The 26,137-nt window shown below is 40.7% G+C and overlaps 1 protein-coding gene across 3 annotated transcripts in view; it reads left to right on the forward strand.

Annotated features, from left to right (window-relative positions):
- The window catches only part of PCDH15 (protocadherin related 15), a 475,582-nt gene that overhangs the window by 143,066 nt on the left and 306,379 nt on the right, over positions 1–26,137 (forward strand). For all 3 annotated transcript variants that reach the window (XM_060241241.1, XM_060241242.1, XM_060241243.1), the window contains exons 6-8: positions 6,565–6,684; positions 12,802–12,912; positions 18,399–18,569. In XM_060241241.1, the coding sequence (XP_060097224.1) occupies positions 6,565–6,684; positions 12,802–12,912; positions 18,399–18,569 (402 nt within the window). The remainder of the gene's footprint in view (positions 1–6,564; positions 6,685–12,801; positions 12,913–18,398; positions 18,570–26,137) is intronic.

A 26,137-nucleotide genomic window follows, 5' to 3' on the forward strand; every position in this document is an offset into this window, starting at 1 on the left:
CCTAAAAGGCAGGGGTGGGGAGCAGAGGATAGCTACTTGATGCACACTAGGTAAACCTATTTTGCTTGGGAGAGGGGTACTATTCCTGTATTGCAGTCATCATTTAAGATGATGTGGTGAAAGCCAGAAGATTAGTTATGTGTCCCTTAATGCCTTAGGAGTCTGTTTCATAATCTGTCCAAATAAGACCTACATAACAGCTAGTTTAAAACAATGACCAAGAAATCAAATTGGTTAAATACAGGAGGCATACTTTAATTTTAACATTATTGTGGAAAAAAAGTATTCAGAGATTATGATGATGTGAGCAGTCCAGGAGCAATCAGGTGCCCAAAAATATGCCTAGTTTGATACCCAACCACTGTTTCTGGTTCCCAGCAAAGTTCAGTTTTTCTTGTCTCAAAGAGGCAAAGATGGGTCGTAATCTTTAAGTACATTTAGCACACCAATGACCAGAAAGAATTGCCTCTCTAAATATGGCTGAGTAATTTGCATGTATAAGTGCATTTAAATGGGATGGGGCAAACATGGAATGCTTACATGGGCAAACTCTTACCTGTGGCCCATACAACATGTGCTTTGGCTCCAAGAATATCTCTTTTGTACCCACAGGCCAGTGAGATAGCATTACAGGAGAGGAATGATAATCTCTCTCTCTCTCTCTCTCTCTGCGTGTTTGTGTGTTGGTAGTGGATATTACATAGACAATTCATCATAACATGCCTTGGTTTTATTTGAAGAGGCAAACTCTGTTTTCTGTGTTATTGATGGCTTTTTCATATATTGTTACTCATGAAGTATTCTGGAAGATAAGAACATAAGAGAAACCATGGTCCATGGCCCATCCAGTCCAAAAAAATCAGGTGTCATCACGAGGTCCACCAGTGGAGCTAGGACACTAGATGCCCTCTCACTGTTGATCCGCCCCCCCAAGCACTAAGAATACAGAGCATCACTTGCCCCAAACGCAGAGTTCCACCTATACCTTGTGACTAATAGCCACTGATGGATCTCTGCTCCATATGTTTACCCAATCCCTTCTTGAAGTCATCTATGCATGTAGCTGCCACCACCTTCCATGTGTTAATCATTATTTAAGTGAAGAAGTACTTCCTTTTATCCATTCTAACCTGACTGCTCTGCAATTTCATTGAGTCCCCACAAGTTCTTGTATTGTGAGAAAAGGAGAAAAGTACTTCTTTTTTTACCTTCTCTATCCCATGCATAATCTTGTAAACCTCTATCATGTCACCCCTCAGTCATCATTCCTCCGAGCTAAAGAGCCCCAAGCAATTTAACCTGTCTTCATAGGGAAAGTGATCATTCTAGTTTCTGCTTTTTGCACTTTTTCCAGTACTATAATATCTTTTTTGAGGTGTGGTGACTAGAACTGTGCACTTAGTATTCCAGATGAGGCCACGGCATTGATTTATACAGGGGCATTATGATACTGGCTGATTTGTTTTCAATTCCCTCCCTAATAATCCCCAGTATAGTGTTGGCCTTTTTTTATTGCAGTCACGCACTGTCTCAATATTTTCAGTGAGTTATCTACAATGACTCAAAAGATCTCTCTCTTGATCAGTTGCTACCAGTTTGGACCCCATCACCGTGTATTTATAGTTAGGATATTTGGTCTCAATATGCATTACTTTACACTTGTTGATGTTGAACCTCATTTGCCACACTGATGCCTACTCACCCATCCTTGACAGATCCCTTTGGAGGGCCTCACAATTCTCCCTGGTTCTCACCACCCTGAACAATTTAGTGTCATTTGCAAACTTAACCACTTCACTGCTTACTCCCAACTTCAAATCATTAATGAACAAGTCAAAAAGCATTGAAACCAGTACTGAGCCCTGCAGTACCCCACTGCTTACCACCCTCCACTGTGAAAATTGTCCATTTATACTCACTCTCTCTTTCCTATTAATTAGCCATTATTAGTTTCCTAATTAATTTTTTATGTATGAGAGGACTTGTTCTTTTACCCCGTGACTATTGAGATTACTTAGGAGCCTTTGATGAGGAATGACATCTATTGGGTTCCCCTTGTCCACATGTTTGTTCACTCCCTCAAAGTAGTAAGGAAGTAGTCTAACAAAGTCTAACAGGTAGTAAGACAAGATCTTCCCTTACAGAACTCATGCTGAGTCTTCCTCAAGATTTTCCTGCTGATCACTAGATTAAATTTCTGCCCATTACTTCTAACCTGGCAGCCATCATACTAAATTGGGAGGGGTCACAAGTACTGTAGAAGAAGGAGTCAAGATACAAGATGATCTTGACAGGCTGGCCTAAAACAAATAAAATGAATTTTAACAGGGATAAATGTACAGTTCTGCATTTAGGTAGGAAAAATCCAATGCATAATTATAGGATGGGGGAGATTTGTCTTGGGAGTAGTATGTGCAAAAAGTATCTAGGGGTCTTAGTGGACCATACCCTGAACAAGAGTCAGCAGTGTGATGTGGTTAAAGAGGCAAATGCAATTTTGGGCTGTATCAACAGAAGTATAGTGTCCAGATCATGTGAAGTGATGGTATCACTTTGTGCTGCTCTAGTTAGCTATAACCTAGAGCAGGGGTGGCCAACGGTAGTTCTCCAGATATTTTTTGCCTACAACTCCCATCAGCCCCAGCCAGCATGGCCAATGGCTACGGCTGATGGGAGTTGTAGGCAAAAAACATCTGGAGAGCTACCGTTGGCCACCCCTGACCTAGAGCTCTGTATTCAGTTTTGGGGACCACAATTTAAGAAGGATGATAGACAAGGCAGAATGTGTCCAGAGGAGGGCAACAAAGTTGGTGAGGGGTTTGGAGTCCCATAAGGAAAGGTTGAAGGAACTGGGTACTTTTAGCCTGGAGAGGTTGAAGGAACTGGGTACTTTTAGCCTTGAGAAGTTGAAGGAACTGGGTACTTTTAGCCTGGAGACAACTGAGAGGTGATATGGTCACCATCTTCAAGTACTTGAAGGGCTGACATATAGAGGATGGTGCAGAGTGGTTTTCTGTTGCCCCTAGAAGGTCAGATCAGAACCAGCAGGTTGAAATTAAATCAAGAGTTTCCAGATCAACATTTGGAAGAACTTCCTGACAGAGCAGTTCTTCAGTGGAACAGGCTACCTCAGGAGGTGGTGGGCTCTCCTTCCTTGGAGGTTTTTAAGCAGAGGCTAGATTGCCATCTGGCAGCAGTACTGATTACGTGAATTAGGCAGATCATGAGAAGGAGAGCAGGAAGGGTTGCATCAGTGCTTAGTTCTCATGGCCCTTATACGCCCAGAAAATGCTGATTGCCACTTTGGGGTCAGTCAGCAATTTTTCCCCAGGGCAGTTTTTCCCCCTCAATTGAAATCAATGGGGGATGGGAGCTCATAGAATTGGACCCCCTGGTCCAATATCCTCAGAGCCCCAGATACCCCCAGATTAATTCTCCATTATATCCTATGGGGACCATTGACTATTGGTTCCTATAGGGTATAATGGAGCCAGAAAAAATTGGGTATCCTGAATATTTCTCAAATCCATATACCTTACTAGCAGTGGGATTTGGGAATATTGGAAAATACCAATGTTTTTCAGGTTCAACCTCGCCCCCTTTTTTTGCACACCCCTAGTCCTTATATCAAGAGCCCTGTGGTGCAGAGTGGTAAAGCTACAGTACTGCAGTCTGAACTCTCTGCTCATGACCTGAGTTCAGTCCCAGCAGAAGCTGGGTTCTGGTAGCTGGCTCAAGGTTGACTCAGCCTTCCATCCTTCTGAGGTCGGTAAAATGAGTACCCAGCTTGCTGGGGGAAAAGTGTAGATGACTGAGGAAGGCAATGGCAAACCACCCCGTAAAAAGTCTGCCATGAAAACATTTTAAAAGCAACATCACCCCAGAGTCAGAAACGACTGGTGCTTGCACAGGGGACTACCTTTACCTTTTAGTCCATATATCTCAGTCTAAAAATGGGAGGGGCACTGCAAAGACAGGAGTTAGTAAACAAAGGTACAATGCAAAATGTAATTAGCTTGATTAGAATAGCAGAGAAATGCTTAGGGACAGGAAATTAGCATTGTGAGATTACTATTCTTATTTTAGTAGAAAACAGCTGTTGTCATCCATGCCAGTCCAAAAGAAAAATCCAAAACAACAGAACACAATACATTGAATACCTTTTATTAGGACCAAGCAAATAATGTATAATAGTGTTCAAGCTTCAGAGTTCTCCAAAAACTCATCCTCGCACTGGATCTATTAGAAACAGAAGAAACTTAAGGACATGGTGGTTTGCATGTTAGATGCAGAGCTGGTACTGAGTGACACCGAGTTGTTTATGAACAAGAGTCTATAAAATGGTTACATTTCTCAGAAAACACAAAAGACAGTAAATGCCCCTTATATTTTTTTTCTGGCTAGTGAGAACTGAATTCCATTTTGAGGGGAGAGTAAAAGAAACACTGGGCAGCCATCACAATAACTCTGGAGATAATTTTAAGTTGTTACTTGAGGTATAAAGTCAATGAAAGTCAAAGATTATGTAGTTTTACTTCATGTTGCAGTTCCACAGGTAGTGAATTGTATTATTTTAGGAGATGATAGGAGATTATTTTAGGAAAAGATAAAACTTCTAAGTTTGAGACGTTTTAAGATGTTGCATGTGGTATAAAATCAGTTGAGTCTAATTTATTGAATCTAGGTATTATAAATAGTAGAAAGAAGTTTTCAGCCTTCCTCTATTGGCAAGTTTCTTCCAGCCTTTTTTTCTGGCTAGTGAGAACTGAATTGCAAAAGAACTTTCAATTGCTGCTATCTTACTTTTGAATTCCCACCCCAAGCTCCAGTGTCAGTCAGATTCCATGGAGGTTCATTGCCTAAGCTGAAAAAAGGTCATTAGTAAAATGATTTAATTACTATACTGTAGCTTAAGCCAATACTTATGTCAGATATAAGTTTTTTTCATCTTTTTGGTATTCTCCTTTATCATACAACAGTGAGTCTTGCGCACACAGATGATACAATAATTATCTCCATAGGGACAGGTTTATGAAAGCAGTTAATTATTCTATGCATGTGTTTGAGTGAGAGAGAGAGGAGGGGAGGGAGTTTATCTCTCTCTTTCTACATTCAGTTTGCCTAAAATAGTTTTATTTTTTCTCATTGCCAAAGGCTAGTAACAAGCAAATAACATTCCCTAATAAAATATTCCACAAGTATAGGTAATGAAGACTGGCTTTTAGGAAAGTACACAGTGCACCCTATTCATCTCTCTCCAAAACGCTATCTGCAAACAAATTTAGTTCTGTTCTTCAGATATATCTTGTTTGTTCTGAAAATAGTGGTTAGGTGTTTAACTTTCTAAATGAAAAAAAAAAGGGCAGCATTCAATCAAAGCAGGGCAGCTCCTTCCTGAAAGGATTTCTCAGTAACTTCTCTGTTGTGTATTGTGTAGTCATAGTAGTGGTTTCCAAGTCAGAATGGAAGGAGAGAGTTCAGGAAAAGGTCACTATTATTTGCTTAATTGGATTTGTGATGCCTTCTGTGTAATAAGTGCATGGTATAAACAACCATGGTCTTAGTAAACATACAGATTTACTGATCTTATTGTAGTGAACTGAGGGCCTAGAGGCCATGTGTTCATGATCTTTTCCTCCACTTTGTTGGGTTTTCTGCTCCTGTGATCTCACTAGGCCCTCAGGGTAGCCTTTCTCTATATTTAAACATGGCTTTCCATTCCAGTTTTGTCTGATGAAGTCTGCTTAAAGAGTACGAAAGCTTACATTCTGAATAAAACTTAGTTGGTCTTCAAGGTGCAACTGGTCTACTGCTTTGTTCTATTGCTTCAGACCAACAGGGCTGCTCACTTGGATCTATATAAGTGCTTAATGGGTGATATTCCCCTATGAGGGGAAGGGACTAGTTCTTCTCTTCCTGCTAAGATTTCCAAGTTGAGAATTAGCCCTTCCTCTTGAGAAATGTTCAAAGCTCTGTGTATACCCCTAAGATTGAATAGCAGGATGGCTGCTGCCAGTGAGATGTGTATCCTTACACTATGGAAGCATCAGGCCTATAGCTACAAGAGGGCTCTCATCAGGCAACACCCCCACCCCAATTTGTCCAGCCCGGCCAGAAGATTGATTGTGCCCATGTCTGGTCTGGTAGAAGAGACTGATTTGGTAGGAGAGGCAGAGGGAGGGGGGGGGGAGAACCTCTTTTGTAAGTAAAAGCTGTTTTCATTTCCCTCCTAGCTGACAGTTTATGGCTGGAGGTGTAAAAACTGACACTTCCATTGGAGGTCATTAGCATTTCTAAAGTATTGTTAAGCTGAGGAGTAGTTGACTAGCTGAGTTGTGCTAATGAGCTCTGGCACCCCTTTTTCTATTAAATGACCCCCTGTTCAGGACTATTGTGCAATTAAAACTTCCTCTGAGTTTTTGAAGAGTAAAACAGTTGGGAATGGAAAAGTGCAATCTTGTTCAGCACTGTAATGTCATCAATAATTTCACAAACCACATTTGGACTTTAAAACATTACATAGCCTTTGTTTCCTAAGTTTGCATGTCAATTTTGTTGTTGCAGTTAACACCAGTTGGAACCACCATCTTTACAGGATTCTCTGGAAACAATGGTGCCACAGACATAGATGACGGTCCCAATGGCCAGATAGAGTATGTCATCCAATACAATCCCAACGACCCAGTATGTGAAATTCTTTTTATCAGTAAAAGTGTTTGTTGGAAGAATCAAAATAGTCAACGTAATGTACATGCCTGTGTTAGTTTTTGTTGCCTTTGGGGGGTTTTGTAGGTTCGTGAACTCTATTTGAAAGGGGCTTCAATCTCAGCCTTTTTTAGCATGGATGGTTTTAGACAGGGAAACAGGCCTTTAGAAGATAGTGATGAAGGTTATCTGAAGGGTGTATACACATGCACACCTACCACCACCACCACCACCACCACCACTTTTGTCTCAAATATACTCAGGTTGAGCAATAAATTAAAACACAGGCATCACACACTTATAAAATGTTACAGTAGCACAGCTTACCCATAGGGCAATTTGGAAATGTCACAAGCCCTTGCGAAATGCTCAGTGTTGTACAACATCAAAATTCTAGGAGGGAAGAGGCCTTCCTAATGATTACAAGTTCATTCCAAAGAATAGGCCCTGTGATAGAGAAATATCAGGGTCATACCACTGCTGTCTGCACCTGTTTTCAGGATGGGAATGACAGCAAAAGCTGGTATAAGATATGGAAATTTTACATGAGTTTATAAGAAAAGAGGCAGTCCTTTAAGTATGTGGATCAAAGCCATGAGGGGCTCTAAAAATAGGCTTTCTTGCCATGAATTGAACCTGGAAATAAGTGGGCAAACAGTGCAGTGATTTCAATATTGGCACTATGTGATCACAATGTTTAGTTCTAGATAATCTGGTCTTCAAGTTCTTCAAGGGCATTACAGTAATCAAGCCAACTGAAGCATAGAGTGGCTAATTCAAGGAAAGAAGAATGTTTATGAGCCAAATGCCTGGGGTGGATGGGCTAAACATAAGAATGATAAGACTAGTGGTCCATCTAGTCCAGCATACTGTTTCACACAGTGGCCAATCTGTTGCCTTGCAGGATCAAGCAAACTGGTCATAGAAGTCATGGCCCTCATCTTCTCTGCTGCCTTGGTGGGAATGGTGAATTGGGCCAACTTCCTTGTTCTGATGAGTGGATGTGCCTGAATAATGTCCCTGCCTTGGAGTTGTTTAAGAATTCTAAAACAAGGGGGACAGAATCCCAAGTCCTTCCTCTTCTCACACCTATGCCCCTTGTTGGCTTCTCATGCAATCCAATCTTGAGTAAAGAGTGGGATTGTGTGAGTGAGGTTTATTCATATTAAAGGTTCTCGTAGCTTTGGGAAGGATATCAAAAGTGTGCTGGATTATCGTTGTTCATAATGTGTTTCAAGTCATATCAGTATTATGCTAGAACACATTCCTCTGCTACTTTGTCTTTTGTACAATTTTAAAAACTGTGCTTATCATTCTATTCATTTTCATCTAGTGATGATAACAAGCAAATGAGATTATATATGTTCAACTTTTAGGTGATAAAATATTATAAAAGGTTTCCTGGGATGCCAGTTAAACAAGTGATGCTTTGGTCTATTTTTGGAAGATAATATTTCAAAGACTTAAATTATTTATGTACACCAGTTCAGTGTAGTGATTAAGTACATGGACTCTTATCTGGGAGAACTGGGTTGGTTCCCCACTCCTCCACATGCAACTGCCAGAGTGACCTTGGATCAGTCATAACTCTCTCAGAGCTGTTCTGCTAAGAGCAATTTCTGTCAGAGCTCTCTCAGCTTGACCTACTTCACAGGGTGTCTGTTGTGAGGAGGGGAAGGGAAAGGACATTGGAAGAGGAGGGGAAGGAGATTGAATTCATACTAATCCCTACATTACCTGAAGAAGTCTCAGAGTGGCTTACAATCTCCTTTCCCTTCTCTTCCCCATATACTGACCAATTTTGCACTCACCCTTACGCCGCTCTCACGTCCATCTTCTCAGCATGGCGTCCTCCCAATTTTCCACTATTTGCACCAGGGCTGTGGCAAACATCATGGTTTTCACACACCAAATGGAAACTGCTAAAAAAGTTTCCATTTGCTGCACTAAAACCGCAATGTTTGCTACAGCCCCGATGCAAATAGTGGGGAATTGGGAGGACACCATGCTGAGAAGACGGATGTGAGAGTAGCGTAAGGTGAGTGTGAAATCAGCCACTCTGTTAAGTAAGTTGGGCTGAAAGAAATTCCCAGAACTGCTCTTGAGCAGAACAGCTCTGAGAGTGACCCAAGGTCACTCCAGCAGATGCATATGGAGAAGTGGGCAATCAAACCCAGTTGTCCCAGATAAGAGTCCATGCACTTAACCACTACACCAAACTGGTGCTCTGAGACTCCTTCAGATTGTAAAGGGCAGGGCATAAATCCGATCTCCTCCTCCTCCTCCTCTTCTTCTTCTTCGTTCCAAAACAGTAAACAGGATTCAGGATCAAAACTGGTAGTATACCAGTTTGTCAGCTTTCTGAATAATTTATTTACATCTGAAAATACTTCATTATTTTAGACCACATGAACATTTTGGATGGTGGTTGGTATGTTCAAGCTCTGAATTATCAGTGGCAGCATAAAGGCAATAATAAAAGATGTAAAATTCAATGAAAGTTAATAGAACAAAATGAGGAATTAGTGCTATTATTTTAAGGTGCTTATGGTTGTAAAGTAATATTGGAGCCCCTGTTGTGATAGAGATTTTGCAAAACCAGAGAAACAAACATTTGGCAAAAGCTCAGCATTCATGGAAATGGATTGGGAGTCTGATTGTCTCTGTTATTAGGCAAAAGAATTTTTTGGCCTGTGGAAAACCAGCAATCTGTTGCTCTGGGAAACATTACCAATGATGTGTTGAGAGACAGAGAGCCAGGGGTTTTTTTGTAGCAGGAACTCCTTTGCATATTAGGCTACACTCCCCTGATGTAGCCAGTCCTCCAAAAGCTTACAGTAGCCCCTGTAAAGAGAGCCCTGAGTAAGCTCTTGGAGGATTGGCTACATCAGGGGGTGGGGGTGTTGCCTAATATGCAAAGGAGTTCCTGCTACAAAAAAAAAGCCCTACACAGAGCAATATATATATATATATATATATATATATATATATATATATATATATATATATATATATATATAAAAATATATATATATTTGTAGGATATAACTTTCAGCATGAGCTAGACATAGTTGTGAAAGAGAGCAGAGGAGTCTATTAACCCTTTTCTTGACTGTCTGACTTCAAAGTAGAGTTGGATGCCAGCATGATGGGAGGCTCTTGCACAAAAAGAGATTGCTATTCCTAGAAAGTTAGTGTGTCTAGTAATGAGGTTTTTTTCTTCATCGCTGACCCAGTTCAGATGCCTGCCAGCAGGAACAGTCTGCACATAATACAACGGGGGGGCCTTTCTCCTGCACCATCTCCATATGGATTCCTGAGAAGCTGCCACTCCAGTGAGAGACTCACTGAGGAGAAAACATTCACAGTGAGGGCAGCCATGCATTCCAGAATGTGTGGCCAGAGGCTACATGTACACAGATAGCGCACACCTAGATTCTACACTGATGAGGGGCTAAAAGCACATGGATAAGACTGCAGTGGATGTGTAGTTTATGCACTTACGTCCAACCTATGGGCCTCAAGTAGAGTGATAGTTCGATTTAGAAGGAGGGAAGGGGCATTCACACCTCTTCCCCACTATGCAAAGTCCGTCTAAACTACTGAAGTCTCAGTCAGTGCACAGCTGTCAAGCTGCTCTTGGGTACTGCTAACAGAAACAAACGTTTTCACTTTCCTATGAACAGGTGTAAGTCCTCATAGCTACTGTATATAAATAACACACTAGTGTTCTTGTGCTGATTTAGTGTTGCACAAATTGTATCCTGAAGTGCCATACTTCTGTCAAACACACTCATGTGAACAAAAGGAGCTGCCTTGTACAGCTGCCTTAGAATGAGTCAGTCTGTCAAGGCCAGTATCATCTATTCGGACTGGAGGTAGCTCTGTAGGATCTCAAGGAGATGACTGCAACCTGATTCTGGAGATTGAAGTTGGGACTTCCTGCTTGGAAAGCAACTGTTGTCCCACAGATACACAGATCCTCTCACAATGAATAATTCCAACTCCTCAGAGCTGGCTCTCTTAGAAGAAATCCTGAAATGATCAGTATTCCTTGTGAGCTCTTTAGGAATGGCCATGTGGTCATTCGATTTCTTCACAAAAAGCGAAGCAAGTTTGTGGTGCACACAGTGCACACAGAAATCTCATTGAAATGTGAAAAATCCTAAAGTTCTTCCCTAGTTACCTGTCCTTGTGAACACACCCTTTTCCTATGAATAGTAATAAAGCTAAAGCCATGGGGAAAAGATTGCTAATTCTTCATTGGGCCTAAAAAGTTCTGTTACTTCTTCAGCAAAGTTCCCCATTCTACTACACTTTATTTATTGTTTAAAATATTTATACACTTGCCTTTCTCCCAAGCATCTTACACCCAAGGCAGAAAACAGCAATATAAAAACAATTAGATAAAAAGTGTAACAAATAGAAAATACTTCAGTATTATATTACTATTGGCTCCTGTCCATTGAATTTTTCTGACCAAGCGAGAAAGGTACACAATTGAATAATTGCTATGGAAAGTTCACCTAGCCATGACAGTAAACTCTCAAGAATGAGGACTCTGAACAATCATTAAAAACACTTCATCTTTGTCAATTTAGAAGAAATGATTGTTGTATTGAAATGTCAGGAGCCATTCCTGTAATGTCATTTGTTTGACCACTGAGGAAGGCCACTGGGTTGAAACACATCTAGTCAGGATCAATAATGTTCATCATTTCTGGTTGCCATTATACATTATGGATCTTAATTGAGGCTATCACAAAAGCCAATATCTGTTTTCAATTTACTTTGAAATAAATTCATGTATAATTTGAATATCTGTTTATATTTATTAATTTTAAATTTGACTAATATAATCATTGGGCCCATATATTCATATCTTAACCTTTTGGTACTTAATTCTATTTAGTTTGGGTTAAGTTCCCCCCTTTTTTCTCATTGACATTTGAAGCATATACGTGGTCATGTGGACAATGGTAGCAGTGGTCAGGATATTTCCAGTCTGCCTACCAACCCCTGCCTACACCTATTCAGACTTCCATCTATTACACATATGACATAATTCAAATGTTTGCACAGACTTGGAACTTTATTTATCAGGGCAGTTGACCGCAGAAGTTTGGCAGTAGCTTCTCATCTTTGAATGAGTGTTCTCCATAAGTAAAATCACCCTGTATTCCCAAACCAGTATAAAAATGTATTTCTTTTTTAAAAAGTGAAAAAGTAGTGGGGGAAACTATTTTCTGTTCTCTGTGCGCAGCCTAATCCACACTGCTCAGGAGCATATGAACCCATTTGAGGCATGTAAATAGGCTCCAAAGTCTGCTCCAACCAGTCTTCCTTTATGTGGACATGCTGCACTGCACTTGTACCAGATTCTGTTCCAATCCAGTTTGGAATGCTTTTAGTAAGCTTTTCTTGCTGAAAGCTGTGCTGGGAATACAATTTTTTTCCTAGTCATATCTGGGAAACAGATTTCTTTCAAGTGAATAATGTAGCTCAACATAGTCATTATGCCAAGTTCTTCCTTTCTGAATAAATTCTACATCCTTGTTTCAGTCATCCTGTTTCTTGGAAACTCAGTGCATTCTTTTGGGGGAAGAGAGCCAGTTTGGTGTAGTGGTTAAGTTTGCGGACTCTTATCTGGGAGAACCAGGTTTGATTCTCCACTCTTCCACTTGCAGCTGCTAGAATGGCCTTGGGTCAGCCATAGCTCCCACAGAGTTATCCTAGAAAAGACAGATTCTGTGAGAGCTCTCTCAGCCCCATCTACCTCACAGAGTGTCTGTTGTGGGGGAGGAAGATAAAGGAGGTTGTAAGCTGCTCTGAGACTCTCACAGTGGATGGCAGAATATAAATCCAGTATCTTCTTCTTCTAAAGCATAAGTGAGAATCAAAAATACTGATACTAGTGAGTATCACAAAGAGTATTACAAGTAGTTTGAATATGTGGAATAATTGACCCTCTGAGTGATAGAGATAGTCAGCAAGACTGTTACCACTAAATTACTATTTTCTGGTCATATTAAATTCATTACATCATCATTTTGTGTGATCCTTTTCTCCTCTTCCTGTTTTCTTTTAAATTTTCAGACATCAAATGGGACTTTTGACATTCCTCTTACATTGTCTGGAGCTGTAGTTTTGCGTGAGAGGCTAAATTATGAAGAAAAGACCCGTTACTTTGTCATTGTCCAAGCAAATGTGAGTATAAGTTACATAAAATAATTATTGGTTTTGTTTGTTACTATATCTGTCACTCACATTCTTGAAGAGGAGCCACATTATTTATATTTTTCTTTTTTTTTGTATTTGATGAATAAGTTGCCAAGTCAGTATATTTTTTATTTCTTAAAATTGAATTTACACATATATCTTGATATGCAGCATTAAGAGATAGTTTGAATGTCTCATCGAACCATCACATGTCATCCATGGCGACACTAGGACTCTCTCAATATGTGACATTACCCACCCACCAGGCTGGGCATACGCTGGATTTGAACTTTGCGGTGGGAGTGGTAGTGGACTGGATTACTGCTGAGCCAGTGCCATGGTCGGACCACTATGCCCTGAAGGCTGGTATGGATGTGCCATTACACCCGTTTAGGCAATGAGCGTGTTTTGGCTCGCCCTCGAAACCTGATGGACCCAATGCGGCTTCAGATGGTCTTCAGATGGCCTGGCCCCCTGGCAGCTCATTAGATGAGCTTGCAGAGTCCTGGAATAGCCAGCTCACTGCAGCCATCAAAGAGATCACACCTAGGCATCCTCTTCACCCCCATTCATGACTTGCACCATGGTATACTCCAGAATTGTGGTCGATGAAGTGGCAGCTTAGACGACTAGAGAGACGGTGGTGGCGTACTCAGGACGAAGCAATGAGAACATCTTATAGGTCATTTATGTGGACCTATGAGGTGGCAGTCAAGACCACAAAGAAAGCTTACTTTGTGGCCCAGACTGTGTCTGTGACCTCACGCCCAGCCCAATTATTTAGTATAATTCGGTCCTTAACTGCCCTACCGCAAGGCAGATAAAATGTTAGGGAACTGGAAATTGGCTGCGAGGCTTTTGCGAATTTTTTTCACAGATAAGGTCTCATCACTCTGTCACGACCTCCCTGCCACAGTTGAAACAGTAAGTGAACTTGAGGCTCTGAGCACATCTTCAGGTCCATTTCTGGATCACCTTGACGCACTCAGCCTGGAGGAAGTTGACAGGATTCTCATTTCTGTGCACCCTACAACTTGTGTTTTGGATCTGTGCCCGTCCTGGCTGATAAAAGCTAGCCGGACAATGTTATGTGATCCACTTCATTCTATTGTCGACAGATCCCTCATAGAGAGGGTCTTCCCCACACCTCTTAAAGAGGCTGTGATCCACCCTCTCTTGAAGAAACCATCTTTAGACCTGAACAATTTGGCCAACTGTCAAACCTGCTCTTTTTGAGTAAGATTATAGAGAGGGCGGTGGCAACACAGTTACAAGGTTTCCTGGAGGACGTTTCCATACTGGACCCGTTCCAGTCCAGCTTCCGCCTAAGCCATGGGATGGAGACGGTGCTGGTTGCCCTAATGGATGACCTCCTGAGACATCTGGATCAGGGTGTCTCGGCAGTACTGCTCCTATTAGACCTGTCAGCTGCATTCGATGCAGCCGACCACCAGTTGCTGTCTAGCCTTCTTGCTGACGTGGGGATACAGGAGTCGCCCTTACAGTGGCTCTCCTCTTTCCTCCAAGGTCGGGGACAAAGGGTGGCGATTGGGGAAATGCTGACACCCCACTTATTTATGGGGTGCCCCAGGGGACAGTTCTTTCCCCAATGTTGTGTAATATCTATATGCACCTCAGAGAATTTGGACCTGGCGCTGCAAGCCGTGGTATCATGGCTCAGGCTTAGTCGGCTAAAGCTGAATCCAACAAAGACAGAAGTTCTCTATCGAAGTCGCAGCGGCCCGGGAAGGGTGATTCCTCTACTAGCCTTCGATGGGGCACCATTGACGCCAGCATCGAGGGTTAAGAGCTTGGGAGAGCTCCTGGAGTCCTCCTTAACTATGGAGGCCCAAGTAGCAGCCACTGCCAGAGCTGCTTTTTTTCTTCTTTGGTGAACATGGCAGTTGGTTCCCTGCCTTGAGCGCAGTGACTTAGCAATGGTGATCCATGCCTTGGTTACCTCAAGAATCGATTACTGTAATGCTCTCTACATGGGGCTGCCCTTGACTCGGACTCAGAAGCTGCAGCTGGTGCAGAATGCTGCAGCCAGAATCTGTGCACGTGAGAAAGAAAATATTATATGATCTGCCTGAAGTAGCACCATTGTTATTATGTGATTGTTTTCAATATTGTTTTGTTTACTGTCTATTCTATGCTGTTAGAAGTCTTGAGTCTTGAGAATGGGCAGGATATAGAGCTTATGTTTCATTGCACACTGAGATTCAGGTTGTTAGCAATGTCATCCAGTGACACAATGGGTTGTATTCTGCCAGCTTTTTTGTTGGTAAAAGAAGAAACATGAGATCAGAACAGGCAATCCTCCGGATTGAGAAACTCATGTGAACAAAAGCCATTTGACACTGGGGTTTCAGTAAGAGAAGGACTTAGGCAAGACTGAATAGAAAACTTGGTAGGGTACAACTCAGACAGCTCTTCATTGGTTTGCAAAGCAATTTTTCCCACAGTTGTTGATTTAAAAGAGGTATTTGTATTGGGGAGCACAGCAGTCTTGTGGCAGAAGGAAATCTAAATCTTGGAATTATGAAAGGCAGGCTACTTTATCATTATCACAAAGCAAATGTGAGTATAAACTACTTGAACAATCCTAGGTGTTATTTATTACTACTATAACTGTCACAAACATTTCAGAGGAAAAGCAGAATTGTTTTTATGGTGTCAGTGATTTTCCCACTCTGACACACCTAGTAATAGTACAATGAAAGATGTGTTATCTAGCATGTTGTTTTAACTAGCAAACCCAGTTAACCAACATGCCAGATTGCTGTCTGCTCCATTGCCACATACTTTTAAGATAGAGCCAACAGTGAAGGAGTGGGGTCTGGGACTTCACTATGGGTGCACCAGGTTGTGTTGCTGCCAAGTAAGCAACACTCATGGCCAAGTGACACCCAAGAAGTCCTTCCTGATTGTCCTCCCCTCGTTGTTGCATGACAGAAGGTGAAGGAATGGCAAGAAGCGCTTCTGACCCTGAATGCTTTCTTCTTGTGCTGCTGCAGTATGACCAAAGTCCCTGGCTGGAAGTCAGCTGGGATACCCTGACTGCCACTTGCTCTTGTGCAAGAGTAGGTGGCAGAGGAGCAGGGAGCACTTTTCAGCCATTGGCACCACCTGGTCCTGCTGCTGCTGAGCGAGCAACACCCATGGCTGTTGTATTCACCATGGATGCCGGTTAGCAAACCTTTTGCTATAAATTGTTGTGGAATTGATTTAATAACTGCAGTTTAACCAGTTTCTATAACTTTGAACGCAGCTTACTGAGTGAGGTGACTTTCTTCCAAATGTATGTTTAATTATTTTCATGTTGTAATACATAGAAAATATTGCAGACTGAGAACTAAAATGATGCATATATTGTATCTAATATATCTGTTGATTGGGAAAAATCTTCCATTTCCTTTGAAAGCAAAAAAAAAAAAAGTCTTCCCATTCCACTTCTTAATTTTACAGTACTTGTTCTTTGCAATCATAGCTAATAAACTTTTCATTCTGAACAGAATTCCGGATATTACTTGCTTTATAGACATTCCTTTCTTGTAAATCCTCTTTAAAAGAGTTAAAGATGATAAAACTTTCTGGTTTTTGTTGTTTTGAGTCAATAGCTCTAATTGTTAGTAATTATTGACCCACACAATCCCCTTATCCTTTCCAGGCCACTTCTTATGAATATATTTTGGAATAATATACCTGAGTACAGAGCGCATGAATATTATTTTAAAATGGCACACATATCTAGGTACTTCCAAGTGGGCAGCAGTGTTGGTTTGAAGTAGTTGAACAAAGCAGGAGCCAAGTGCACCTTTAAGACCAAGTTTTATTCGGAACGTAAACTTTCGTGTGCTTTCTAAGCAGACTTCATCAGACGACGGGATCAGGTATTGTGGCTGATACCTGATCCCCTTGACTGATGAAGTGTGCTTAGAGAGCACACGAAAGCGTACGTTCTGAATAAAACTTGGTTGGTCTTAAAGGTGCAACTTGGCTCCTGCTTTGTATATCCAGGTACTGAGCTTCTCATCTATTTCTAATCTACTGAGACACTTTCCTGTCCTAGGAGTGAACCTAACAACAACACCATTTGCATCCCCTTTTGGTTTGTGCTCAAGGCAGTTTGCACTATGCTTGTTAAGTTTAGCATTCAAGCCTGCAAGTTCAAAATTTTCCCCAGGCCTACATTTTTAACACTTGTCCTTAATTTTCAGAAAACTCTACATATTCAAATAGGTTGGAAGAGTTACTTATCTCACTGTTACTTGCCTCATTAATATGCCCCTTTAATAATAAAATTATTATTAATTTTAGCTGGAATTTCTCCAGCTAAGCAGATACTCCTGTCCCAAACACTTGATCGTTAACTCTTAGTCCCTCTGTCATGAGGCTAAAAAGCAGAAGAGGCATGCAAATACCACATTGTAAATCTTTGTAATGTGGTAATATTGCTGTGATTTTATATAAGCATGTTGTGTTGTTGTAACTGTCTGGTTTTTAAATTTTGTTTTAATGCTGAAGACTTTTATTCCCACTAGAACAGCCACAAAGAGAATTTATGAATTCCTCTGTCAGTAAGCAGAAAATATGGTGCATGTACTGGTGTGCTGTGCTGATAAGTGATTCTATTATTAAAGCTACACAACTTTTTTTTTTCTCTTTTGGAGATACAGAGGATTAAATTTTGCCCTTGTTATGTGTGGAAAACAAAGCTTATCAGCTCCAAATTTACAAGACAAAAGATTTTATCACAGAGCCTGTCTATATTTTTGTGCTCAAATATTGCAGGGTGGGGGGAAATTCTTCCATTTAATTTCAAACTAGCGTTTTTCACAAAGACTTGATATTTCCATTTTCCAATGGCTAATATCCTTTTCCTTTACTGTAACTCATTTTATTTCCAAGACAGGTTGCAGCCAATGGATCCCAATTACCCACTTTTCAGGTTTTGCTCTCTGTGCCATGTCAATTGATGTCACAATCTTATACCTAATGATGTCAGAAAGGTAATAATTTAGGGTCCAGGGAATAGATTGGAGAGAGGATTTCTGTAGAGGGGAAGAAAAATGCATCTTCAAGAAAGATATAAATGGAAGATTAAGGAAAGGAATGTTTGAAGAAGAAGGTAAATCAGTGAAGGGAAAAAAGATATCACAGAGAAGAAAAACTGTGAAAGTAAGGATATTTTAACAAGGTCAACTTCAGCCTTTCTTTCCACCCAAAGGCAAAAGGTAAAGCTTAGTGATTCCATTATGCCTGTAGAACCAGTACTCCCTCATCCCTTTCTGAACTTTGCAACATGTTATATCATATTCCTGGGATTGCACATTATAACTGTATTTTCTCATTTGTGCCAACGTGTCTTTGTGTGGTGAGCCCATGAGCAGTGACTGCTATTAAGAGTTTTTGTAAAGAAATTGCTGCAGCAGTCTATCTGTTTTCCCATCCACCTCCAACTCTTTTTACAGGACCGAGCTCAAAATCTGATTGAACGAAGAACAAGTACAACCACCCTCACTGTTGATGTTCTGGATGGGGATGACCTTGGACCTATGTTCCTTCCATGCATATTAGTCCACAATACTCGGGACTGTCGGCCACTCACTTACCAAGCAAGTTTGCCAGAGCTTACTTCTCCTGTAAGTACAGAGACATTGGTCTTTTCTTCTTCTTCTTCTTCTTCTTCTTCTTCTTCTTCTTCTTCTTCTTCTTCTTCTTCTTCTTCTTCTTCTTCTTCTTCTTCTTCTTCTTCTTCTTCTTCTTCTTCTTCTTCTTCTTCTTCTTCTTCTTCTTCTTCTTCTTCATCATCATTCCTTATCTACATTTTTGTCAAATGTTGTGGCACTATTTGTGTTCCACCAAGCTAAAGGCACATCAACAGGTTTCCATTGGGGTCAACTGGTGTCTGACAGCATTCTTGATTTTGTGGTCCTGAACAGAAAGCAACAACAATTGCATAATTTGTGGATCAGCCATATACATCTGTTGGGATATTTTAACCCCAGATGGGCATCTTAACTTGGGCACTCCTTGTGTAGTGTTTAGCTCTTGGTTGGCTATTTGTTACAATGATTCTGCCTGAAATGCCTAGGTTGGAACTTTTGACATATTCAAGAGAGTGAGCAGCTTGTTCTTGGTTACAGGGCTTTGGAAACTTCTTGTAGTTCTCTTCTTAAAAGACTGAGAAGTAATACTATAGAAAGTGCTTCCAGTTCCATTCAAAATACCAGATTCAGCATGTGATTTACCTCTGATAGATCAGCCTTAGTATATTGGTAGAACTTCATATTGTTAAATTTTCCACATCAAAGCAGGAACAACCTTGCAGGTATGGCAGCAGAATAATAAATATATCAAAAAGTTCCAGGAGAAATAGCATCCATTCCATATTGAATGATGGAAATTTTCCATTTGCGAAGGACATATACCTCAATACAAAAGCAGTTATGTCCCATCAAGTGTAATAAAAAATGTGATAAAATGGTACACTTGCATGTACCATTTTAAGAAGACAAAAACCTGAAGTGGTGGCCTAATCTTTTCCTAGATACCAGTTTAAGGAGATATACTCCTAAATCTTCATGTGAATATTCTTCAGACTTGTAGATTAGTATTTTGTGTTGTGTGTATAAGCAGAAGAGCAAACATAAAATAAGATTTACTTAGATGTACTCAATACCTTGTATCTTTCCAAAGTGCTGGATCAGCTTCACTCCCTTATTTAAACCCGATTTCAGGTCATTGCCGAGCTGATGTTGTTTGGGTCACCACTCACCCATTCAGACACAAGACTGATTGCCTCACTCTGAATGCAGGATAGCTGATTACTTATTTTTCATGGAGGCCTTGTGGTAAATGGCAATAGTAAAAGACTGAGCAGTATGTGTAGACTTCCATGAAGTTTCGTGAATGCATTGCTGACTACATTTTTGTAAGCCATATCTGTCACACAAAAACTCAAAATATGAGTTAGGTAACAACTAAAGAGTGTTTTTTTCTTTCAAACAAATGGAAGAGGGATCCATAATATAGGTGTCACTAGAGATGCACTGATGTTCCCTTTTTGCTTTTATATTTGTTCATATTTTCTCATGATTTTGCTTTTCTGCTTTTTTTCCTATTAGTTTTGTAGATTCAGCTGTATTGTGTTTTCATGTTGTACCATTTTTATGAACAATTTATGCAATATTTTCACAGTATGATGTGCAATAATTTCTACACACAATCATAAATCATAATTCTCTTGTGGGTGGCCAAATGGAGCTCTCCCATTAATTTAGGGGTGCATTCCATGCACCAGAAATCATTGACAGATCACAGGTCAGTCAGAGTCTCTTGCCTCCTATTGGCTTACTCCCCTGCCCCCACTTACTCTGGCTCAAGAATGTTGAACAAACAGCCAAAACTTCAGAGAGAGACACATCTCCCACTCTTCTCTGTGTCCTCTCTGTCAACTGACCTCAGAAAGGACTGCTGCTGTACTGCAGCCTCACAAAAGGTGTAGTGGCTGCCACCAGCAACAGATGTCTGCCGCCCTATCAAAGGCCTACACAGACAGCCTACCAATACAGGCAGCCTCTGAAGGCTGCCAAAATAAGCCACTTTCCCACATTTCCTGTCCTTCCTGCCTCTTTCCTGTCACTCCCTGTCTCTCTCCTCCCCTCATCCTCATCCCAGGATTGTTGGTTGAGAAGAAGATAGGACTGCCAATTCCAGGTTGGGAAATTCCTGGAGATTTGAGGGGCGGAACCTGGAAATGGTTGGGTGTGAGGAAGGGTGGGGCCTCAGACAGGTACAAGGCCACCCTCCAAACCAGCCATTTCTTCCTGGGGAAACACTGTTGCCAATATCCACGTGAGGGCTGGAGAGCATTCAGAATTACAACTGCTCTCCAGATGGCAGAGATCAGCTCCCCTTCAGGTGTGGAGGGAAATGAATGCCTTCACTTGGGTGGGTGGGAAGACAGCAAGGCTGGAGGGGCACTCACCCAGAGCCTTCTTCTAGAGCCTGTTGTATATTTCTTTACAATGGGCCTTATTCCTAGTATACATATAATACATAAGGCTACTTTGCTGATGCCCAAGTAATATTGAAAAATGTGTACAATTTCTAGTAAAAATTCAGTGTGTGACAACAAAATATAAGATGGCATGGCTTTCTGTTTGTCACTAAAGTGGTTAAGCATTTACGGATTTAATGGGATAGAACATTAAACCCTATTGGGCTTATCCATTAATAGAACAGGGCTTTCTTGCCTCACCATTCTCACTGCAGCCCGAAACGGTTCCTGAAATGGTGCTCCTGAGAGATGGAACACTAATAAACATCAAGAGCGGCAAACTGGGATATGCCACAGGACAAGGGAATTGGCACAAATCAGCCTCCCTTATAGCAATGTTTATGTTTGCTTAATTCGGCAACAGGACTTTACCACTAGATTCAGCACATTGTGTTCCTGTTGCCATTGTTGCTAAGGTTGTTTGGGGGGGGGGGGGGCGGGGTGTCTCTTTAGAGAGTGAGGGTGGCAGAACATATACTTTGAGTTCAGAAACAATGCTGGTAGCAGCACTGGGAAAGAACTGTCTGAACCTTGGAGAGCTGTTGCCAAAGCTCTCTAGCTACACCCTGCTTTTCCTCTGGCTCGCTAGCCAGATTCTGGCTAGGCAGTCAGACTCAGTCAAAGGCAGCTTCTTACATTCTACAATAGTGATTCTGGGTGCTTTCACACATCATCTGTTTGCAAGTGGATTTTGCTATTCTTCCAAAGTAAGAATCCAGTAGGCATGTTATTTAGTGTGTGTGAATGCACCCTGTTTACAGATGCTTAAGTGGTGGTTTTTAGCTGGATTGTTTCCTTTTTTGTTCTTGCTTTATTTTTATAGCAAAGGGGGGAAATGTCCAGTGCATCATCCCGGATAGTAAATATTTAAAGCTTAGATTACATAGGTGCATTTGATTGATTAATGTTTCTAGTTTTAAAGACAGTGACATCTTACTGAATGGAGCAGAATAAAGTGTCTCCAAGCTCAGTGGTTAAAGTGGCTTGTAAGAAGGTTTTTGGCCTGTTTTGTAACACCATTATCTTCAGCTGGTTTTTCATTATTACCATGTCTGGTGTAAGAAAAAACCCCCAAAATAATACAGATTACATCTGTAATGTAATTATTTCTTTTAGTAGCACTAAAGCAGCTTGATACATTGGCAGCAAGCAAAGAATCAACATGGGGTGTGTTTTTATTTATCCTTGACTGGAGAGATTAAGGGTCCCAACATAATTTAATGGACTCCTTTGAGAACAGCACAATTTGTTTAAAAATGTGTTTACTTCTATGCCTCCTAGGAATTAATTGCAAATAATATAACTATGAGAAATCATTATGTGTTCAAGCCTATGCAATCTTTTGTTGTTGGGGGTTTTTTATCTGTAATATCTGTGGAAACGACTTTTGGAACCTGACTGTTTGTACAGGATAAATTGCCCCCAGACTGCCAATCTTTTATAAAAAAGGCTTTCCGAGGGTATTGAAAGAGCTATGTTATTTACTCCTTGTCAAGAGTACAGATTTTTAACCCCATTGTTTATAATAACAAGATTGTTACCCTTTGTGTTCAAAATGGACAGTTAACAGCTGGTTTCGGGTAGTGCACGGGACTTAAGGTGAAATCAGCATTTGAGCAACTTGCAATGGATTTTGTGGTCTCTATCATGTCAGTCACATCAATTGTTTGCCTTCCTGTTCTATTATACTTGATTCTTTAATGCTATAATCTGAGTTCTTACATAGTAGATACATCAGTATTAATGGTAAGAGGGAGATGTTGTCATGTAGTTTTGTAAGGAAATAGAAATCAGGGTGCTGCTTACCATAACCAACAAGTGTGTAATTCTTCAAAATGAAAACTCTAAATAACTATACCAACATTTATTGCAAGGCTTTGTACATCAAAGTAACGAACAGTCACTAAACACATTGGTTTGAAATCAGAGGGACGACTGAAAATGCTGTGTCTCTAGAGAACTGCTAAGATTTTTAGTTAATCTCATCCCCATACCACCCACAAGATTTGTCTTTGTAGCCTTATTCCAGAAAGGTTGCTGAACCAAGTTCCCCCTTGATCCATCCATGTTGGTTCAATGCACTGCATGATGGATTTAAATTTCAGTGTCATTACACTTTCTAAGAGCACACTTAATAGCCCCATGTCCATCATCAGGGCTCCAAAATAGGGTCTTATACCAGTGAAGCAGGGATTCCTACATTTTTGTCCATGTTGAAAATATTACTCTGCAAATTTCAGAAACAATACCCTTGTTAACAACTGGACATAGTAATTGTCTTTCAGAAGGCATGTAACATTGAGTGTCAGTTAAAGAAAAAAAGGGCAACAGAGAAGGAGGGGAAGTGGCCAGATTAATTCCTAAACACTTTTAGGTCTTAAGAGAGAAAGAACTTGGGGTTCTTTCCTGCCAGTATGTCTTCCTTTTCACATTATTCTACATGGCTTCCCTGACCCTGGAAATAAACTTTCCTGGGACTGGAATAGGGTTGCCAGGTCCCATCTTTTCCGCGGTGGGGGAATTGGGGGGGGCATTCTGGGAGGGGGAGGTCCATCCCTGATGTGATGATATCATGTAGAGTGACATCATCAAGTTGTGGATGCAGCACTGCACACACACCCTGCTTTTCCCCAATCGTTTAAAGGGTGGAAGGAGTGAGCACTGTGAGCACCTGCCCTCCAAGTTGTGAATTCACAGCTTGAAGGGCAGGAGTCAACAGCCCCTACTTAGAAAGAGTGGTCACCTGCCCTGCAAGCCATGAATTTGTGGCTTATGGTGCAGGTGTGCATGACGTCCATGGAGGACTGTTGGGTGCAGGGGCCAGATGGCCAATGTCTGGGGAGGGCCCAAAATTGGCAGAACCCCAGCCCCCACCTGGGACTGACATCTCCAGACTGGAAATGACTACTGGGGAAAATGAAAAGCTGAAACAATCAGGGATCCTTGTGATGGACCATGTAAGGTTCTTGCAATGGATCCAACCCCATGTTGTTTTTACCACTCCATCATCTATATTTCTGTTGCTGCATGTTTATTTAGAAACCATATATGGCATCTCTCCAGGGCCTCCTGGAGGCAAATCACAAAACAAAACTATACAATAGAATAATAAAAACAGAGGATGGTTTCAGTGTCATCCTATCATAATGCCTGCATGTATGAAATATAAAAAGGTAAAGGTAGTTCCCTGTGCAAGCACCAGTCGTTTTTGACTCTGGGGTAATGTTGATTTCACAACGTTTTCACAACAGACTTTTTTACCTTGTATAAATTAATAGTGAGGTTGACTGGTTCCCTTGTGGAGCTGTAAACTGGACATTTAAAAAGAAAACAAAACAAGTTCACAGTAAAAGCTTATCCTGGGATTGTCTACTGCTCTCTTTGGGATCATTGTATTCAAGGACTTATTGTCATAGTCAGGTTAATTGATTCAGCCCTGATGTTGTTTTTCCACTACCATTCTTCCTAATAACAGGTTATCTTGTGCTCAAATTATGTCTATCAGAGATGACCCATGATAAGAAATCTCAGCAAATTTTTAAAATGCATTTTAGAACAATCTGTGACATCTATATTTGTTGGCACAAATATATTTTCTGTTGGAGCTGTGCATATTATGACTTCCCCTCCTCAGCTCTTTCAACTGAAGGTCACTGAGCCTTCTTGTGCATGAGGGTTTGCCAGCAATTCATTGTTTGCTGTGGCACTCAGTATGATGCAAGGTCTTTCCAAATGATTTCCATGAATATTCTCTTAGAGAAAATATAATTCATCAAAGTTCTGCATGAACAAAGGAAGCTCTTCTCTTGAAATTCTGATGTCCTTCATATGGCAAGTTTGATAAACTTGTGGATTAACACACAGTTTTGCATTTTCTATCTAGAAAATGAGAGGAATGCCAGCTGAATCATCAATGCCACCAAATGTAGGAAAAGTCTGATGTAAGGGGGGTTTTTTTTTGGGGGGGGGAATCATTCAAGGTTTTGGGTCTGCCAACTTAAGTACATTTTCTTGCAGAGATAATAATAGAATTTCTGCATGCCAAAAACTGTGCAGTCTGCTTTGAATAATAAATGTCTCTTGACTAATATTCTACAGGCAAATTGAAGAACCAGTTTCTTTCACCTTCTTGTCTTGTATAGTTATGTGTCTTCAAGCTTGGAGGTACACAAAAGAGATAACAAAAATGCAGCAGCAGTTTGATTAGTATTCCATTGCTCCTTGCACTTATGAGCAATATTGTCACAGTCCTGTAGCCATTTGCAGAGCTAGTCCTCCTAGTATTTATGCATGTACTCAAGGCTGAGTGTGAAAACCAACATTTTGAACCAAGATGCCTAAATCTGGCCTCATGCAAGCTTTTTTCAAATAGCCCCTGGAGATACTTTATGCATCCCAGAAAGGTTGTATCTGTGTATAGACCAAAATCCATGTCATCTTCTTAAGATACTAGTTTTTGGCTTGTTGGTTGTGATGGCAGATGCCTTCCACCACAATGGTAGTTCTAATGTAGCAATCAGCATGCAATTGTATAGTATCAATTCAATTGTATAGTATCAATTCACTCTCACCAATCCCTCAGAAGGGCCATTTTATTTTATCTATTTGGAATAATGATTAAAATAGCATTGTAATGTAACATAAAGAATAGTAGAAATTGGAATGTATTTATCTGATCTGGGGACAAGGGAGATAAATCTGCACAGCCAATCACCCCACTTCAAAAAAGAAGATGCTGCAAAGTTGCCTCCATGCTTGGAAGACAGATGTCAAGATCTCAGTTACTTAATCCCAGCATTCCACAATTAGGGATGCATCAGTCTCCAATTCTGACATATTTATTTCCTTCACTGTTTCCCTCCCCAGATCTGAATGGAAACAAATGGTAACCATATATTATTATTCCTCTTTGACTCTTGAATCTGTTAAACATCTTCATTGTGCTGTATGATAATTTAGTTCTCACCCTACCTATATGAATGGATTGATAATTTCCATTTTTGTTTCTGTCTAATTGGCCCTTTCTGGCAACTCCTCCATATATAATGGCTGAGGGAGTTCCATTTCACTGTATTTGCCGAAGTGTGCATGCACACAAAAGCTTCTACCTTGAATAAAGCTTTGTTGGTCTTAAAAATTCCACAGGAC

Source organism: Heteronotia binoei, chromosome 6 (genome assembly GCF_032191835.1).
Source record: "Heteronotia binoei isolate CCM8104 ecotype False Entrance Well chromosome 6, APGP_CSIRO_Hbin_v1, whole genome shotgun sequence".
Lineage (NCBI taxonomy): Eukaryota > Metazoa > Chordata > Lepidosauria > Squamata > Gekkonidae > Heteronotia > Heteronotia binoei.